At 43.2% G+C, this 20,719-nt stretch overlaps 1 protein-coding gene across 1 annotated transcript; it reads left to right on the top strand.

The window, feature by feature from the left end:
* LOC139933383 (protein bicaudal D homolog 2) lies at positions 1-20,446 on the top strand. The gene is made up of 10 exons (XM_071927445.2): positions 1-153; positions 1,192-1,518; positions 5,910-6,122; positions 6,374-6,526; positions 8,709-9,212; positions 11,172-12,056; positions 12,817-12,996; positions 14,180-14,331; positions 15,501-15,861; positions 17,004-20,446. The coding sequence occupies exons 2-10, from the start codon at positions 1,273-1,275 to the stop codon at positions 17,007-17,009; spliced, it is 2,700 nt and encodes an 899-aa protein (XP_071783546.1). The 5' UTR covers positions 1-153; positions 1,192-1,272; the 3' UTR covers positions 17,010-20,446.
* The last annotated feature ends 273 nt before the right edge of the window (positions 20,447-20,719 follow it).

Here is a 20,719-nt window from a genome sequence, read left to right as displayed (position 1 = left end):
CAAGAGAACCGGGTGGGAGGAGAAGCGCTGTTCTCTGTAACCTGGCCCTGCTGTCACTGTTAGCTATCGTTGTCACTGGCTAGCTACTGAAGGAACAACTCAATTCACATTTGTTGACGACTGACGCGCCGGATACTTGACGCAAGGCTGGAGGTGAGTAGCTCGTTTGGCTAATACTGGCTAACTAGCTTGCCTAGTAATGTTAACCGGGATCCACTGGTGTTAACAACGAGAGAGCAAACTACCGCTACTCGGGAGATCGGTCTCGTGCATTGCGTTAATGTAATTTAGCCGGTTACGAAATAGGCAGCTAGCTAAATTTTCCAACTAGAGGTTGCTGGTTGCCTTGTACTATCGTCTTCTGGTCATTTTAGGCCAAAGCTACCCGTAGCTAACTGCTCAATCGTATCCTGTTTGCTAACGTTAATGTTAATGTCAGTCTGGACAACCCGGCGTGTGGTGTTTCATCTTCGGTCAGACAAGTGGACATCAGGAAACGGGAGAACTCCGCCCAACCCAGGCAACACGGGTGGGAAATCATACACCCTCAAATAAATGCGTTTTGTTTCCCCGGATACTTTGTGGAGGACATTTGGGGACACACTTCAGGGGATGTAATTCCAATCTAGCTAACGTTAACTAGTAACTGCCTGCATATTCTGATTGAGACGTGGTATGGTTGATGTAACTCTTATATTACATTATTGGCCAGTGATGTAGTTAACGTTACGTTTTCTCTGTGGCGAACAGTCCAGTCTTAGCATCTCAGTTTAGTGCCAGCCTGTCGCTATTAACTAAGGGGATTTGCGGAATCATCAATGGCGATCTTTAAGATAGCCACGGCCTAGGAGGTAGCTTAGCCAACCAATTAGCTAGCTAGCAATGTTACTAGCTACAGGAGTGAACTGTATGTTGTACCTGCTGCTAATATAGATATTAGAGTCCGAATTGGCGAGCTACTTGGTAACTATAAGGTTAGCCATGTTTCCAAACAGGCAGCATTTAGGTAATGTGTTCTTGCATTTGTCTAGTGGCTGTTTGGGCTTCTGCTAATCTCACCCTATGCAGTTTGCCATAGTGTGGGTTGGTAGGCTTTATAAAAAACCTATATGCCTATATAAACTTGATAGCAGTTCCAATGCCTCAGTTAGCTCAGATAACCTTCATCTTTGTGTTTCTTCTCTCCCACAGTGTGGAGTAATGAGAGTGGAGGAGTGAAGGAGGCAGGCGTCCCGGTGGAGCATTAGTAGACCAGTGGGAGGCCAGGCAAGGATGCTGGAGGCGGATGCAGACCCAGCAGGTGCAGCAGTGGAGGGAGAAAGGGAGATGGAGAGTGGAGACCTGAAGGCTGAGGTTTTACGACTGACTTTGGAGCTCCAGGAGGCCACTGAGGAGAAGCTGCAGGCAGCCCGCTATGGCCTGGTGGTGCTGGAGGAGAGTGCTGCTGTCAAGACCAAACACAGACAGCTGGAAGAGGAGCATGAAGTCCTCAAAGTGGAGCTACAGCAGCTCAAAGAGGTAGGATGACCCAGAGCCTTCTAGTTATGTGTAGACAAGATATATTGATTACTCTGTAAGGTTGTGATCCCCCCCCAGCATTCCAGTTTTTGTTTTTTTTACACATCGCTGCCATATCTATTTTAGATAACTTGGCTAGCTAGCGAGCTCACTCCTGTTTTTTAGTATGGGGGAGGAGGAGGAAGTTCCATGTTTCTTTACATCAAACAGTATTGTGTGTAATGATATACTGTTTGTACTTGATACATGATTTTCCAGAATTGAACTTCCATGATGATGCTTGTTCTCTTGAAGAAGAGTTGAGACAAGAGATTTTTTTTTTTTCCATCAAGGTGCATTACTTACATTATCTTTGGTTGACAGTCGTGCTCTAATGCTACTCCAGCATGAATAAGTGCCAGTCACACACTGTACTGCACTGACCATTGACCAGCTCTGGATTAGTCTGACAAAGGGGCTGCTGTTGGGAAATGAAGAGGAATCAAGCAATAATTAAGATTCTGGGACTAGTATTATGCAAGCTTGTTGTGTGTCAACTGCCAAAGGTTTTGATCAATACAACTTTGGTTATAAAGTTATAATGTAGGAATCTGTAGCCCATTTTTCATACTTATTATTTTCCTATTTTTACACATCATAGCCCCCGTTATTTTCTCTCTCCCAACTTTAAACTTCACATAAGCTTGCTTGCCAAGGTAACAAGTACAAGACCCATTTTGATAGTGACATGTTAAGTAATTAATGCCTGTCTCACGGTAAGAATAAGCTGGTTAAGTGAAAGAGCCACCTGATCCTTTCTGGAGAATTGGGCCTAAGCAAGAGAACAGTTTGATTTCTGCAGCCTGTTTGCCAGTCAGGCAGCTAACATAAGTGGTAATTCCATAATTAGCAATGCGTTTCTTATCCAGTTCACTCAACATTGATGTTAGTCAGTGACTGCAAATAATATTAGTAAAAAAACCAACAACAAGCAAGACTACAAATAAAATAAAGATGTAGTTATCCTACATGTAGTATATTGGTTTACTATGAAGCATAGGGGGTGTGTATGTGCTAGGGATGCACCGATCCGATACTGATATCGGATATCGGTCCGATACTGACTCAAATAGCTGGATCGGGTATCGGTGACAATGGGGCCGATCTATTCAATTCAATTCTATGCTTATGTCTACGTGCGCATACTACGTCATGCGTCAGCAGCGCGCCGGTAGACATGGCCATTTGCCTTCGGTCCGTCCGGTGGCTCCTCCGGTCCAGCACATGGATGTATTAAACTCGGTCCAGCAGCTCCGGAGGATCCCGCCTGCTGCGCGCAGCGTCTCGCGCACTGAATTCTCGCTCATGGGGCGCGAGCCTCCCGCAGCTAGCATCCAGGCTAACAAGCTAACCTGGCGCCCAACCCTCATAACAGAGCCGGGGTCGGGGTGAGCTGACCGGGGGTCGGGGTGAGCTGACCGGGGGTCGGTGCTGATGCTCGGTAGTTAAAAACACACCTGCATGAATACTTTGTCTCGGTTATATGTTTAAACTCTCCCGGGTCACCGCGCGGCCGAGCAGGCTGCCATTTAACCTGCTAGGTAAAGTAGTTTTCCACCAATTATACAATCGGCGCGTCCAGCCAGACTCCATTCATAAATCCAAGGTTTACGGGGACTCGGCTGTAGGTCAACGTTGTTTCCTGCCACAACACGATTTAAAGTGTTTTCCGTGTTCGTCAGGTACTGCTGCTCCATTCGGCCGACACATAGTCAGACTAACATACCTTGTTTTTTTTTCTGAGGGCTGTTTCATAACGCAAGATTACCAGTTATTTCAGTAATTTAGGCTTATTCTGCATATTTTGAATGTTTTGTTTTTACCAAGTTACTTGTTTATACTACTTGTGTGAATTGTGATTTAATTTATCAAGTTTGTTTGCACTAGTTTGTGACTTAATTGTGATTGTTTACATTTTGTTCTCATTTGATGCAGTTGTATTGTTTTATACTGGAATTTTAATTCCTGACCAATTTGTTGCTGCATTTAAAAGGTTTACACTTGAATTGTAATTCCTGTTAATTTTGAAGATGTTTTACCAAGTTGCTGGAGCACGATTATTTATTATTTTAATAATAAATAACAATTGAGTACATTTATATCTATGTATTTATTTGTTACATTTTGTTTTACAAAGTTAGGAAAGCAATGTTAAAGTCAAGCCTGATGTTGCTTTACACATAAAAGAATGATCCCAGTCTCTTCCACACAGTGAGGCATAGCCTACAGTTTATTAATTAAACACTGGTATGGGATCGGTACTCGCTATCGGCCGATACCCAAAGCCCAGTTATCGGTATCGGTATCTGGACTGAAAAAGTCGGATCGGTGCATCCCTAGTATGTGCTAGTGTGCGTGCATGTGTATGTACACTGGGGGGAGGATGTTATTGTTCTGTAAAATCTACCTATTTTCATAGGACAATCTCGGCAAATGGTAAATGCGGTCAAAATTCTAATGTCTGACATTATTCACAAAGGCACAGCCTCTCTGGTGATGCTGCTCATTTTAAATTAATGGCTGTTGATGCCTTTTGGTGTGCTCTGTGGGCCTGAACAGACTACCATTGACCTAGATTAGCATGCCACATTTTGCCCAGTAGAGTATGGCATGACTATATGATTGCTCACCCCTACAATGGTTTTTGTTAACTTCGTCTTCCTGCTACCAGAATAACAATTCTCTGTTAAGGCTGAGGCTTCTTATGAATCATCTAATGAATTTGCTCGTGATCAGGATGCTGAATCAGTTTTGCTCTTGTAATGTCATATGATGTTGATAGCATCAGAGAGAGGATACTGTTTAGTGCTTAGAACCGGTGAGACAGGCTCCAGAGCCCTTTTGTCAGCATATCCGGTATTTTAGACTTGCTGGTTCATTTCTGTGTTCAGCTAAAGCGGATTCTGGTACTTCTGTACAAACAGTGTGGCATTAGTGATTGGAATGAGGTTAGCACTGGATAGTCAAGATACAGACTAGATGTTTATGTCAAAGCACACATTATCAGGCAATCTTTGCCTTACACAGATAGGCATTGATATTGTGACGTGGTTGGTAAATTTACCATAGTCTAATTTTCTAAACAAACAACCCTCTGGTAAATTTATAGATTGTGTCATTCAGTCTCATTGATTCATGATAATTGACCGTTGTGTGGTAAAACTCAGTGGTTATGGTGCTGTTTGAGACTCGAACTTGACTGTGGTGAGGGATCAGGCTCAATTTGAAACAGTCCTTACTGACAGATGTGAGATGGGTTAATTTTGTTTCCTGTTGTCAACATCTGCACTGGCCCATGCATCCGTTGGGACCTGAGAAATATTCAGTATTGCTGAAGCAGGCATTATTAAACTGGTTTATGTAAGAAAATAATCTCATAAAATTCTAATCTGTCATGTGGTCAGATTTTTGCTTTTGTAATTGTTCCATCCACTTGTTCAAATCAAAGGCACAAAATCATTCAGAATCCTGCTTAAATGCAGTCGGACATTTAGTATTGAATTGTTGCCCGAGTTACAGTAAAACTGGTCCATTACAATGTTATAAAACCAAATATTGAGCAAAGCTCTTTATGTCTGAAGGGAATTAGTGGTACAGAGTTTCAGATATTTCACATAATCTGCATAAACCTCATTCCTTGGCATTTTAGCCTGCCTACCTAGTTCCCGGCAGCGTTATAACAATGTAGAGCAGACTCATGTTGTAAATTGGCATCATTATATAACCAAATCATGATGTTCAGTTGAGCGTATTTAGTAGCATGTTCATTTCACTTAGCTCCTTATATGGTAATACTTTCATCAGCAGTCGTTGATGCACACTGCTAGAAGCAGCATTACAAGTGCATGTTGTGTCAAAGTTATTGATTATGCTGAGCTGAGAATTCCTTACAGCCTACACTCAGCATCAGCCAGATCTAATTTATAAACTGAATTTGTGATTTTTTTATTTATTTTTTTGTGCAAAATTCTCTTGACATTTCACATGTGAATAGAACACAAAGAAATTCATGCATTGTACTTAAGAAAAGCCTGGTATTACTGTATTAAATGCAATATATTGGGCTTGTAGTATCACATTGATTAGATAAAAATAGACTAGATGAAATGGTGTAGAAGTTGTGGTTGAGGTCTGACGTGTTCTGTTACAGAAATGTAATGGTTCTGCACTGTGTGATCAGGTTTCAGCTAGTGGTTGTCAGGGAAATCCTATTTCCCTTTCCTCTGCTAAAAATGTCTACATTTCTTGCCTTGATATGAGTAGCAATGCATGAATGCAATTGAGTACTGCTAATATTGTTCCTATGTGTAAAATCTTACCCTCTTCTTTTGCCCTTTTTCCTTTGTGTGTAGGCATTTGCAGATTCTGTGAGCAGCCAGAAACGTGCAGCTGCTGATGGAGAGTGCCGGGAGGAGAGTCTGCTGCAGGAGACGGCCACTAAGGAGGCTGCCATGGCAACCCGTATAGAGGAAGTACAGGCAGAGTTAAAGCAGGCGCGTCTTGCTCTGGGCAACGCCCACGCAGAGATCGATAGAATGGGGGTCGTCTCCACCCAGCTAAAGAAGGTATGGAGGGCCACTTATCTATTCACTCAACACACCTGTATTTATACTGGTGTACTGATGTTATACTGTATACTGTTTCAGACCTATTATCCTCATGATGCTGCTATGGGATTGAACCCCTGAACCGCTAGCCATCATACTGCTCCAACTAATTTCAGATATTAGTTTTGTAGCCTCCTTACCAAAGTAAAATCAGCTGGAGCTTAAATGTTGTGCTTTGCATTGGCTTGACAATGGGTTGTGTTCCACAGGAGTGTGAGTGTCTGGAGGCAGAGAAGGGCCATCTGAGGGATGAGATGAAGGAGTATAAAGTGCGTGAGCTGCGCCAGTTGCAGGACAACGGCGAGCTAGAGGAAGAGAACATATCTCTGCAAAAGCAGGTGTCTGTGCTCAAGGAGAATCAGGTCAGTCATCGCTCAAGCCCCAATCTCACCAAATACACATCATTTCCACCAAAAGCGATTTTGGGGTCTAGAGCCCACATATATGGAGGAGAGAATCGACCACAATTAGAAATAAATGATTAAATAAATTAATTTATTAATAAAAATTGCAAAAGTACTGAAAAACAAGGCCAAGAACTTTTTCAAAACACAGCATGTGTCAAATGTTTTTTACAGGCTTTCTATCATCTAGTTTGCAGTTAAAATGTCTGACTGTAATTGTTGTTAATGATAAATGGTCTCAAAATTTTGTGTGTCTTGCACGAGAAATGATGTTTACTTCTCTTGTGGGTTGTGTCCTTTCTCACAAGTGACGGAGGAAAGAGGTTATGTGGAACTCCTATTGTTTGGAGTCTGAGGGTGTGAGACAAGTGCTTCTGAATGCAGATGAGCCTTGTCTACTGTGTTGGAGGCACTGGATCTGGCTTTCTTTGTCTCGTGCCCATGCTTTCCTCTATCAGTGTGTTGGACACAAACACTCATTGTTGAAGAGTAGTCTTGGGTCCTATATTATCCATTTTGCAGAAATCGCGAACTGAATCACTGAATCTGGGTTTAAAAATGGAGTTTAGACATAAACAAGGAATACCACACAGAATTATGAGATGGGGAAATTGTTGTAAAAACAGTAAAACATTTTCTTCTGAGTAGTTTCTATAATGAAAAGATGAACAGAGTATATATCATGGTGACATATATGGGGAGCAGAACTTGTTCGTTGGATGTTGAAAGTAGCCTATTTGTGCAGTTTTGTAATGTATCGAAGTGTATGGTGGAAAATCCACGTGGGTTATGAAGCCAAAATGTAGAATTGACAGTCGACCTTCTGCTAGAGCCTACATATCCCATTTGCAATATACATGTTTCCGCTGAATACTCAACAATAGCGTAAACAGTTTAGAGTTGGGCATTAATCACCCGCACATATTTTCCAAAGTATGTGCCGCTCTGCCAAGCCCCAGTCGCTTTCAAACTGTCCACGACCAGTTCTGAGCATCGCTGTGTATCAGAAGCGCTCTGCATTATGTGTTGTATGCTTAGTGTGTGCATCATCATCTGTTAGCTGCCTTTTAGGTAAAACCTAATGTTGCCTCTACTGTAAGAAATATTTTGTCCAAGTTTTAGATTCACCCCCAAATGATTTTGAGCACCACCAGCCACAAGTGTTCAGAATGGTTAAAGATGCCTGTTAAATTAATAAAGAAAGCTACACTTGATATATGGTTATTGTAAGCATAGATGGATTAAGTAAGACAACCACATTTGGATTACAGGCACCTTTTTAGCTGCAACCAGCAGCTGGTTGGTCTGTTGGTCCCAAAAAAAATTTGATTTCATAACCCTGCACATGTACAGCTGCAGGATACAGAGATGCAATAGCTATTTCTCTGACACTGGTGCTTTAGCTCACTTGGTAGGACAGCAGACATTTATGTGGGGCATCCTGGGTTCTAATCCCAGGGTTGGTAAAATAGGCTTTTGTGTTTGGTTTCACAGAGCCAAACAGGTCACAGTTTATCACAAATTAAATGCTTTTTTAAAAAATATTTTATTTTGGCACTTCTGTTTATTAGATAATTGACAGTAGAGAGAGACAAGAAAGAAGGGGAGAGAGAAGGAGATGACATGAGACAAGGTCCCCAGGCAGGATATGAACCCAGGATGTTGTGGTTACATGGTATGTGCCTTTGGCATCTGAGCCACTACGATGCCCCCTGTTTACAGGGACTTCCGTATAAATGAATAAAAATGGAAAAAAATGTTTTTCTAAAAATCTAAATGGATTTCATAGGGCCCTTGTAATTCCAGGTTATGTAGAAAAATAAAGTGAAAGGACTTGGTTCTCATTCTGCTGTATATACAATTAGCTTTTGGCTGTAGGTACAAAGGGATTTTGGTTCACCTTATTCCATAATGGGTACCACAAACCAGCTGCCCCATAGTTTCTTTACCTCTGCCATCCAGGTGTGTGACTGTAACACTATTGTGCTGAATGTAGTGATATGTATTTAGGCATGTTGGATGCTAGAATGTGCAACCATATCTTCCATATAATAAACAAAAAACTGAGAAGAACTTTGATTTTTTTTAAAAACCAACAACAACCTTTTTGTCTCCTGGTTTTGTTCATGGTCACGTTCAGGTGGAGTTTGAGGCGGTGAAGCTGGAGTTGACCCAGAAGGACGAGGAGCAGGATGAGCTGCGCGGTCAGCTGGAGGAGGCGGGGAGGCTGAGGGAGATTGCAGAGAGGCAGCTGGATGAGGCCCTGGAAGCCCTGAAGGAGGAGAGGGAGCAGAAGAACAGTCTGAGGCGGGAGCTCTCCGCCCTGGCCCTCAACCCCTTCGATTCTGTGGGGAACCTGGAGCTCCACCTGGAACAGCTGGACGACAGCCAGGAAGAGGGCCGGGGGGGAGAGGGTGAGGGAGAGGACCAGGACAGCGGCTATAATAATGGTCCTGGGTCTGCTCCCGATTCTGCTCACCCTCCTCACTTGGGGGGCTCCAAAACTAACGGCCTCATCCAGCGCTACTCCACTCCACGGAATAGTGACGTATTCCTGCGTGCCCCGGCCTCCGGGCTGGTGTCGGACCTGCTGAGTGAGCTACACTTTTCAGACAGCCAGAAACTCAAACAGCAGCTCCTACAGGTAGGCAACAAGACACCATATGCCACTCTTTTAAACAGTTACACTATGCCAGCCAAAAAAGGTCAAAAATGTTTTCACACTAACTTTTTTCATAATGTAAAGCAATAATAATATTCATAGCTTTTGATAACCATTATCATGATATAGCTACATGAGCAGAATGTTTGTCACGCACAGTAGTCCAGTGGTTCTTGGTGGTTGACTACCAGCACTCGCTCGAGTCGGGACTGCAATTGTTTACATTCCACATGCTCTTAAACATGATACGGTTTCAAATGATGAAAACAGATTTTGTTGTATTGCCTGGCTGGGTTGGTGTGGATCTTCGACACAGTTTGCAGTGCACGCTGCTCTGTTTATTGTCAGACTTTAAGTAGCCAAAATATTTTCACACTGCCAAAGTTGAATGACTATTCCTATCAATAATGTCTTGCTCATTTAAGCTAAGGGTCATGGCTGTGGGAATGTCTCTTCTTTGCTGTCACTTGAACTTTTGTTGCAAAGGACATTTTGTCCATCTTCCTTACTGCCCTGCTAAATGTTGCAGCTGAAACAGTAGCACATGGTGCTGCTGTGGTGGGTGTTTTCCTTTCACTGTGCAAACTAACTTGCATAATGGTCAGCTCTATTCTAAAAACAGGATTCGCTGTTCTTGTGTCATTAATGAGCTTGCTGTCAAAGTGTGAAAAATATCTGATAATGATTTATTGAAAATTTTTTATTTTTATATTGAGGAAATTTTCTATTTATATAATTATCGTAATCTTTTAATTGCCCACTCCTACACTAAAGTTACCTCTTTATGCTTTAGTATAACATTTAAAGAGGAATAGAGGCTCTTTGTCAGAAGCTGTATTCTGGCACAATAAAACAACTTAAAACTTGTGACCTCAGTAGTTACCATGGCATGTACCTCATGCGGTGATGTCTGTTGGTTTTCTGGGTGCTTAAAGTGTATTTTTCTGTACACTGGAAGCCTAAGGCAGTAATGGATTATTACAAAATGACTACTAAATACTGTATAGCAGATATGGAAATTGATGCAGACAGTCTGCAGTGTTAACTCTTCTCATGGCTAAGAGGATCCACAAATCAAAAACACAACAGAAAACACTATTAGACTTTAAGAAAATAATGTATAAGGCCCATTGTATACACATACGGATTATTTCTTGGAAATATGTATTGTTATTCCCAGAAGTGCTTTTATGCTTCGACGAAAGGAGGCCGTTGCACCTACATAAATGGTTACTGCTCCATTCATATCTACTCTGATCGTGCTAGCTTATAACACCTACTTATCATGAGTTGAGTAGTAAGGTTGTCACAGACAGATTAGTCTGTGTGACTGAGTTGTCTATCTGCTGCTTCCTGTTCTAGACCACATCCTCTCTGTCACTGGGCCAGTGTACCTTTCTGTAGAATATATATTATCAGTTATAATAAAATCACCTGGCAAACACCACATTGCAACATCCAAGTCATCAAACGATCTAGAATAACTCCTACCTGTTCCGTTAAGGAATAAGGGATACTTAAGAAAATTAAGAATACGTTGACCTTTTGTCTTGCTCTTTTCCTGAAGGAGATGTATTATTCATGATGCACTTAAATCGAGGGTTGGGTTAGCAAGCTCCTGCCCAGCAGATGTTAGGAGCATAGAAGTGGAGCTGAGTGGGTTCAGCCACTGTGTCTCAAGTACTCAGGTACATAAATAATGCACTGCAGTTGAGGGGAAAATGTGTGTTTTAAGGGCTTGGAGAATTGTCTTTTTGTTTCATGGAAAATAATTAACAATCTGCAGGGGTTAATAGCCCTTTGTTTGGCTTAGTGCTGAATAAAAGGATTATTCAAATAAATAGTTGACGATTTTCAATCTGGTTAGCAAAGGTAATCTAAAGGTATTCCTAATGTTTATACCTTTTAAGATTTTCAGTTTGTTTTTTTTGTGTTCCCCAGGCAGAACGAGAGAAGTCTGGCCTGGCCAGCACAGTAGAGGAACTGCAGATGCAGCTGGTGCTGTCAAAACAGGCCCTCAGTCAGCAGGAGGACAAGGTGGGCTCTCTGACCCAGCAGCTGGAGGCTGTGCAGGGCAGCCAGCAGCACAACCTCCCCGAGAAGGCAGAGGACAGGGGGGACGATGAGGCAGAGAATGGAGACGGAGGCAATGTGGACTTTGACTATGAGCTAGACACCAAGAGTACGGAGGTGCTGGAGGCGCGCATGCGCGCGGCCAGCGAGGAGCTTCTGAAGCTGAGGGAGGAACTGTCCCAGGCAGGAGCTCGCTACAACAGCCTGGAGCAACGCTGCAAGTATGAGAAGGAACGCTGGAGAGCAGAGGCCCAGGAGCTGGCTGACAAGATCCGTCAGTGCATCAAGTCCAGCAGGCAGGACCAGGAGCGCATCAGTGAGCTGGAGAAAGAGATCGGAGCCACACGGAAAGTGGCCACTGACTCCGAGGGCCACTTGAGCGTGGCCCAGGAGGAGCTGCTGGCCTTCTCTGAGGAGCTGTCCAACCTCTATCACCACATCTGCGTGTGCAACAACCTGACACCCAAACGGGTCACCTTGGACTATTACCGTGACGGCGCCAAGGCAAGCGGAGGTGGGGCCAGTGGTCGGAGGGCACACCACGTCCACCCCCACAACCCACAGAGGAAGCAGCGTCCCAATGACATGTTCATCTCCAAGGCTGCAGCGTTGCAGTTTATGGGGGAGGTGGACAGCGCAGGAGGCAGTGGAGACCCTCCTAGTTGCCCTGGATCCCCCACCCTGGACTTCAGGGACCCCTCCAACGTTCGCAACTTGGTGGCGGTTATCCGTTGCCAGATCAAACACCTCCAGGTAGGACAGCACAGCTTATCACATTTGTCATTTATCAGAAACCTCAGAGGAAGAATGCTGCTGCTCTCACATGGATTCCTTGTGAGCTGAAAGGCATAACCATGGCAAATTCTTACTCCTCCTGTACAGTGGCTTCATCATTACAAGCCCTGCTTTTGTTCTGTGGGAAGGAATCCCCTCCTCCACAAGTTTCTCACACCTAATGCTCAGCTCAGACTGTTTGGTGTAGTTTAGTAGCTCCAGGTCCTGTCCAGATCAACCCCCCTGTCTAGGCCCTGTTGACACGTGTGTAGGTCTGAATGGATTGGATTATCAGAGGTCAGAGTCGAGCTGGAGCTACCACCAGAGTCAATCCTTTCAGATAACAGGGCCTGGAACACTGGGAACTCTGTACTCTGTACAGAAATGCTTGGTTGTTTTTTATTTTGACCATATGTACTACTGAAGATTCATTTGACAGGCATATAATCCTTTGTTCAGGAATGTGAGCAGAAAAATATTTGATCCCCTCGCTGAGCATGCACTGGGTAACATGCTACTTTTCTGAGCCTTTGAGCATATTGGCTGCTGTTTGGCCCCTGATAAAAATCATACTGAGACATTTAAAAAACGCACACACACACACACACACACACACTTAAAAATATTTCTCTGCCATCAATAGTTTTCCCATATTGCCATGATGACCAAATGCCACATTGCCAGTGAAAGTGAAAATGTATTTAACTCATTTTTAAGAAGTGACTGTGTGTTCCCACAGGTGGCGGTGGACCTGTGTCGCCAGAGGGGCGCGTTGCCTTACTCGGCGCTTAGCAACAGTGGAGAGTCAGAGCGGGATGCTGAAAACCTCTTGGAGGAAGTACTGAAACTCAAGTCCCTTCTCAGCACCAAGAGAGAACAGATTGCCACCCTCAGGACTGTCCTCAAGGCTAACAAACAGGTATGGCACAGCAGGCATTTGCTAGGCCACATCTTTCCTCTTTGATCTCTTAGCATGGTCGCAAAACGGTTCTTTTGATGTAGTTGGGGTCTTAGATTGATTAAATGAAACTGTGTTGCTATTTCAAGGATGCTGAATGACTTGTACAATCTAGTTTTCCACTGAAGATGCTGCTCTCAATCAACCTGAGCTGTCAGTGACTTTCCCTACACTGTACTCCTGTATGGTCCATGGTCAATGTGGAACTTTTTTACTTTAACTATGTAGCTGGGCATTTGATAAAAGCTTTCCCACATTTTTCCATTTTGGCTTACTATGAGAGTTCTCATCTGGTTCTTGGTATATCAAAAAATCCTTTTATCTGACCACTAAGAACAGCTGCCTTGGTACTGAGAAATTGTTGTCAAGTTCAGTCTTTTGATCTTTTTTTTCCTTCTACTGCCAATATTTTGACCCGTTCTTGAATTATCCTCATAAAATTCAGTATTTTTCATTATTAAATTTGCTGTCCTGATAAGGTAAGAGGGGAAGTCTTTCTATTTCTTAATAAATCTATTATCCATGAATAATCTTGACATAAGCAACATGGCTGGCCTGTATTGTCACTCTTGTATAGACAGTCCCTTGGGCTCTACGTGGTCCTGCACCTTGAGTGGAGTATGATGATGCACTCCTCCCCCCCCCCTCCCTTTCCTGTGCCTCAAGCAGTGCGTGACCTGCTTCTGTCATCCCCTTAACTGCCACTCTCCCTTTCACACACACACACACACACATACATACACACTCAACCTAATCTGCTTGGCTGGGCCGAGCTCACATAGGTTACCTTCTCATGTCCAATGTCTGGGTGTTTTGCTGTGTGTCCTCTGGCAGAAAGACTCAGATAATACAGTTTTCATGTTCAAATTATCAAAGAAAAGGTTTTTGGTTGACCTTGATTGCTCTGATTCAGATTGCTATTGCACAGAATGCATGTCGTAGTCACAAAATGTATGGCTTGTTTGATTATGCGTACTCTACAGAGTAACAACATTTAGAAAAAATGAGGGTCTTCAAGCTAACCCGCCATAGCGAAAATCTACGAGCCTTTGGCTGGTGGTTGGTGTGTAATCCGTTATGTGTATTTGACTTGAAAGGCTTTGGCTGTTTGTAATAGAATCTGTATTTTTTGTCATGATTTCAGACTGCAGAGTTGGCTCTGTCCAACTTAAAAACAAAGTATGAGACGGAGAAGAGCATGGTGTCAGAGACCATGGTGAAGCTGAGGAATGAACTCAAAGCCCTGAAGGAAGACGCTGCCACGTTCTCCTCACTCCGCGTCATGTTTGCCAGCCGGTAAGCTGTTCTTTTTATGTAGTCTGCCACCAAACATAGGCTAATGGCAACCTAGAAATCTCTGGACTGGGGGAAAATGCATCCTATTGAGTCTGGTAATAATAGAAAACTATCTTATCAGAAAGACTGTTGCATTAATTTTGTCCTGTGACAGTGGATTTTTGTTTGCTTTGCGTTTTGTTTGAACTCAAACAGGTTCATTAGTTCTGACTGTCTGGTCTTTTCCATTTAACTAGTATTCTTCATGCTTAGTATTGGTGCTCTTGTTGTGGTACAGCTTTTGCTGCTAGTGTCATCTAATAAGCTTACCACCTTCCTTAAGCCTGTGGACAATCCATGGGTTCACGTGACGATTAGGAACCACATGCTCTGCCCTGTGCCAACAGGGGGGAGCAGGGACAAACTCGTCCTGTCAAGCCAGGTGACCTCAGGGAAGGAGAAGCCTAATGTTAATGAGAGAGAGGGGGTGTTTGTTCAGGGTTGGTCTTACAGATCACAACACTCTCTGCTTCACTTACCTCCTCAGAGCTTATGCCTCTGTTCACGTGGGCCCTTGCAGTGCCTGTTGGGAAGTTGGGAGTGTTTGTGTTCTTGTGTGTGTGTGATTAAATGTGTGTGCTGGATGGGTGTTTGACAAGGATTTTTCCCCTTTGCTGTTTCTTAGTTGTACAGTTGTCTATAAGTACATATTTTTGTGGTGGACAGCAGAAATGTGTGCATTAATGTTATTGGTTATTAAAGCAAGCAGAAGCTTTCTTGTTGGACTTGCATTAGACTGTCTCGGCTCTCCAGACGGTTATGAGCTGGCATTTGATTATCCTTAAGAGGGATTGGAATACAGACTGTGGTCAAGGACTACTGTCTGTTGCAAAGGGCTAAAGATTATGGCTTTTAAAACAGACCCGCTTATAATCCAGTTTTGTGGTGCCATCTTGTGGACAGCTGGAGTGACTGCATTTGTATATGGTGCCAAGAGAGAAGTCTTAATTCTTAAAGCCCTGGATTCTTGTTGCCGTCTTTACTTACCTCTCTTTTACAATTGGTGTTTGAATTATGTGTCTGCGTCATTGTGAGTCGTGTATAATATCTGTTGTGTGCCTGTGGCTTTGTGCTTAAATTTGTTTTTGTCCGTTTGTGCATGTTGTCGTCTTTGTGTCTGCGTCTCTCAGGTGTGACCAGTATGTCACTCAGCTGGATGAGATGCAGAGGCAGCTGGCAGCGGCTGAGGATGAGAAGAAGACACTGAACTCCCTGCTGCGTATGGCCATCCAGCAGAAATTGGCCCTGACCCAGCGCCTGGAGGACCTGGAGGCTCCTCTCTCTCCCCACAGTCTGAGCAGCAGCCCCCGACGCTCCCGGGCCAAGGAGTTGGGCACCAAGTCGGGCCGGGCCCCACGGAGCCCCCGCAGTAGCCCCGCACGCCCGCCACTGAGGAACAGTCCACGCGCCAGTCCAGTTCTCGGCAGCAGTGTTCCCACCATGGCCACGCACCACCTCCGAGCCCTAACCCGAAGCCTCCACACCAGTCCTGTAAGAACCCACCCCTCCCTCTGTCCTGACACCCCTATCCAGATGAGCAGCCGGCCTCACAGAGGCAAGGGCCTCCCACGGGACGCCACCTTCATTAGAAGTCGTAGTGTCAGTGATGTTTTTAGCACAGAGGTGAATCCTGGACAGCTGGGTAGTGACCATTCCCTGTCCCGTAAAGGCTCAGCCAGTTCTCTGAACAGTGATTTCATGGTCAAGACGCGTGTCGGAGATACAAGACAGGGTGCTGCAGGCCGGAGAGCATCAGTCCCTGCACGTCAGGATACCTTTATCACAACTCGCGTTGTACCCTCCTCTTGCACCAGGCTCAAGTCTTCTTTGTTTTCTTCCTCCATAGATAATCTAACCTCTTCTAAAACTCTGTATGTCTATCCTACTAACACATTTGAAGCGCAGGGTGTAAATAAACAAGACCAAAAGCCTCAGTTAAAGGCAAACTTAGATGTTTCTGTACGAAGAAAACAACACTTGGCTCACAGGTCTAATTCTGTGCAAGCAGCATCTACAAGCCGTAATACGTCTCAGCCAGACGTGGTCTCTTCTCAGTTTAACGCTAAATCCACAGCGGCCCTGACAACCACCTCTTTCTCTGTGCACAATCCACCCGGTAAGTCCAGGATATCTGGGGTCTGTAGAGAGGCCAGACGTGGATCCGCCTCAGCAAGTAGAACCGCTGAGGAATCGCACGCTAATGCCAGTAAGAGCTCCGGAAATAAATCTCAGGCCAAACCTGCTCGGGCAGGGAGCTCACAGTCTAAATCATCTCGCAGGCGATGAGATAAAGTGGCATTATACTTCACCGACTTAAAGAAATACGCTATGAATCATAATCTTCAAGGATCGATTAATAATATTTGTATTTTAATCATGGGTCTTGTTGCACACATTTTGTTAAGAACTAATGCCTATTGGGGCTAACAAGTGTTCGCTTTCTATACATTTCAACCTTAATTCATAGCCACCAACCTCTTGTGAGCTCCTTATTTGCTGATCCTTTGTCTCTCTTGATGTGCTGCATTGATATGTTTTGTGGCTTAATTATCCTCACCCTTTTCATTGATTATTTTTTGAGTTGAGAACTAAATATGTTTTCTTTTGTCTCTGTCTCACCCCTGTCTCTGTAGCGCTGAAAAAGTCCTTCCATCACTCCAAACCCCCACTCCTCCATAAGGACCTGTCTTCATGTCGACCCCACGGCTCCCTCCTCCTTTCCTGACCCGAGACATCCTGTCCATCCGAGACTTAACGCCACATTCCCCGCTCTACCCACCAGAACAATGGATTAAAAAAAAAAAAAAAAAAAAAAACATCTCTCATCCCGCCTTCTCGGCTCTCTCTGCTCGGAGAAGAGATGCCTGCATGCAGCCTGGAGAGGAGGGATGAAGAGACAGATTTGCTGCTCATTGCTCTGTGATGTCATTGACTGTGTCTTGTCCCGAGTGGCACCAACCTCCATCTCATGGTCTTGTTAAAGGCTGTGTGTTGTGATGATCCATTGACAGTATTTATTCCAGACTGATGCACTCTTCATGTACAGTATTTACTGTCCTCAAACTCAAAATTAACAGGCTTTGTCTAACTGAGCAGCCTCTCCTGTGTTTCACCCTGCTACGTTTGCATATGCAAGGCTATGATCTGTTTCAAGGCAGTATGTCTTGACACTCTTGCCTTTGGCCTGGCCTCCTGACCAGGCCTGTCCGGCTGCTTGTAGTGACAGTTACCCAGTAGATCAGCTGTGATAACCCTCCCAGGTAGTATGGTTTTATAGAACAATGCAGCCTTACTAACATAATTGCTATACTAAAAGTAAAGAGCTTGCTGTTGTCTTGAGGTTTATACCTTTCATTAGTGGTAGTTGAATCCCCTTTTTTATCCTGTAATGTGTCTGACCCTTTGGCTTTGGCCTATCAGCCATACCCTTTAACTTGAGGTCAGTAAACAGGTCATTTCACTGATGGAAATAGATCAGCCATAAGTTCACCACCTCAGGTCAAACACCAAGTAATCAGATTTGGGATTTGGGAGATGTTTAATGGGCATCATACTTACTTTGCAAACTATGCAGACCGAGTCAGGACAGTGCCTGTATCCTTCCTGTTGTTCATCAGGATCAGGGTGGGTCTTCAAGCTCCCCTTGACTTTTGATTAATTACAGAGGCCCACTGCTGCCATTTTACACCTGTCATTTGGCATCTCTCACAGTAAACATCTTGTTGTCATTTGGGGACGCAAACCGGTCCAAGCATCGCTTTTGCTGATAGTTTGCTCTCCTGCTTGATGGGTTGTGGGGCTGCAATAACACTGCATTGTATCACTTAAGACTTACAGGGGCTTAGTTTACCCAAACCTAATACTAACCAGGAAAAATGTCAAATGGACATTTCTCTTGGTTACCAAGTCAGGGTAACAGTTGCCTCGAGCCCACTAATTCAGCATCAGATTTGTGTCACTCTTTTCAACAGCTAAGCTATATATATAAGCTATAGCTTCTCACTACTTAAATGGGATACTTTGACATTTTGAATTTCATTATTTTATTTCACCAGGCATTTGTATGCATTGGCACTCTGTTAACTAAAATTCTGCAAGCTACCAAAGTGAGCTTTCCAAGTTCAAACTAACAGGTAATACTCACAGCAAGCTAGTTTGTTTGCCTGTGGTTAACTAGGAATGCTAACAATGCTGGCAAGCTGTTATGGTTGCTGAAGGACAAATGTAGAAACATTTCCCTACGTACCTGTAGGAGAACAAAATACCAATAATAAACATTATTTGTATAGCACTTTTCAGAAGTTATAATGTGCTTTATAGCCAATAGCAAAATAGAGATGGATGGCAAAAGCCCTATCATGAAATAAAATGGAAAATGATTCACAATGTAAACGTATCCCTCTAGCAACCCAAGACAGGAATGGTAATACGGTAGTTTGATGCCAGGACTGTGTTTTGAGGACCGCAGCGGATCTACCGCCTGCTTCAGAGTGCATTTTAAATTCAAAGAAATTAGAGAATCTAATGAGACCAGTCATATTTTAGTCAACGTTTGGAAATGTCTGTTTAAAAGAAGGAAAACTGAATGCAAGAAAATGTTGACAGCAAATTGTTTCACTTTCTTTACCGTCCTGTATTGTAGGTTTTAGAAGAGGCCACGTCCTGCTGATTGATGTGTTTGTTTTTTTTTGTGTTGAAAATTTTAGTGCCTTGGTTTCCCTCTGGTCTGTTGGTTTTAGACTACATCACATTTTTAATATAGGCTACTACCGTAAATCCTCTAATATTGGCCCAGGCCTTTATTTACCTCAACTGCAGAGGGTACCAGGCCTTTATTGGAAGCAGGCTTATATTAGAGACCGGCCTTTATTTCTAATTCCCTCTGTTTGATAAGTATATTTGCTCATATTTTAGTACGAAGCCTCCTTGTTTTCTGATCTGCTTCTGTTGGGGTTCGTTAGGTAGCCGTTTTTTTGTTACTGCATTGCATTACCGATAATTATGGTAATCGACGACGGCATGTTCCAGAGACTTCCACCGGCCGAGCCATCTTGTGGCACTTGTACGTTACTACAAACTACAGTTACAAACAGGCACCAGGAGTTTACCGGTATCCACCGTTGTTTGCATGTAAGCTGAAGCTAACTGAAGCTAAGAATAGAATCTATACAGTTATATCATATCGCCGTTGGAGGTTTCGGCACGCCGAGGGCTAGTCTTGTTTCCTTTGTTTTTTTCCCCGGCCTGTATTTGAGGCCGGCCTTTATTTGTTGACCACGCCCCCGGCCATTATCGGAGACCCGGCTTTTAATTGACTACAGGCCACTATTAGAGGATTTACAGTATTCAACACTGTAGAAGTGATGTGTATTTTTTTTTTTTTATTTGAAGGAATGTTTTGCTTGTTTTTGAGGTAACTCATTGGCAAGTGTTAGCACTGATTTAAAGTAATATTTCATTTTGGTGGAATATTTTCACTTTTTAGCATGCATACCTTGAATGAGTTCATTGTCAGTCAACAATTCCCCTGGAAGTAATGGTCACCATCAACAATTATTAGCCTATTGAGAACTGAAAAAAGCCAAAATTGCTTATTTCTGATTGTGGACGCAGAAAATATTATCATCACCATAGTTCATAGAAACAGAGGTACGATGTCTAGATAAGGTTTAGACAGTATAATAACACAGCTATAGACAACCAGGGAGCTATGGCCTATTGATAGTTGACTGTTCATGAACTCAAATGGGGGTAAGTATGCTAAAAGTGAAAATGTCCTACCATAATGAAATATTGTGTTGAAGGTTGTAAATGGATTTCTGAATCTATTTAATTCACTCTTTCGCAAGTTGTGTATAATTTAATCGGCTATTGCTGTATAATGTTTTTAATTAACAACTGTATTTATGTGGTCTGCATTTTGTGTATATTGTTGTAGAAAATGACTTGCACATGCCCCACATACACATTTGGTGGTCCTCAACTGTTCATGTGTATGCAATTTATTTTATTGACCTGTGAACCACTTTTGTCATGAAGAATAAATAAAGCGAACACTGTACATGTACCGTGGAATTTGGGTACTAATGCAGTATTATTTGAAACTTATTGATATAGTATTTTGAGATGCCTGCTGTTAATTATATGGGATATAGGCTACTATTGTTTTAGGGGAAAGTAACATAAATACACATGTGTATTGACTACAGTAATCTGACTGTTAGTAACTGTTGCACAATGCAATCTGCACTCATTAAAGGAGTAATTCACCTCCTCAGTGAGGAAAATATAGGAGATAATGAGCTAAATATTGGACATTTGGACCCACAATGCAGTCGTATTGCTACAA

Source organism: Centroberyx gerrardi, chromosome 14 (assembly GCF_048128805.1).
Source record: "Centroberyx gerrardi isolate f3 chromosome 14, fCenGer3.hap1.cur.20231027, whole genome shotgun sequence".
In the NCBI taxonomy this organism is placed as follows: domain Eukaryota; kingdom Metazoa; phylum Chordata; class Actinopteri; order Beryciformes; family Berycidae; genus Centroberyx; species Centroberyx gerrardi.
This window is presented reverse-complemented; position numbering and strand designations above follow the sequence as displayed.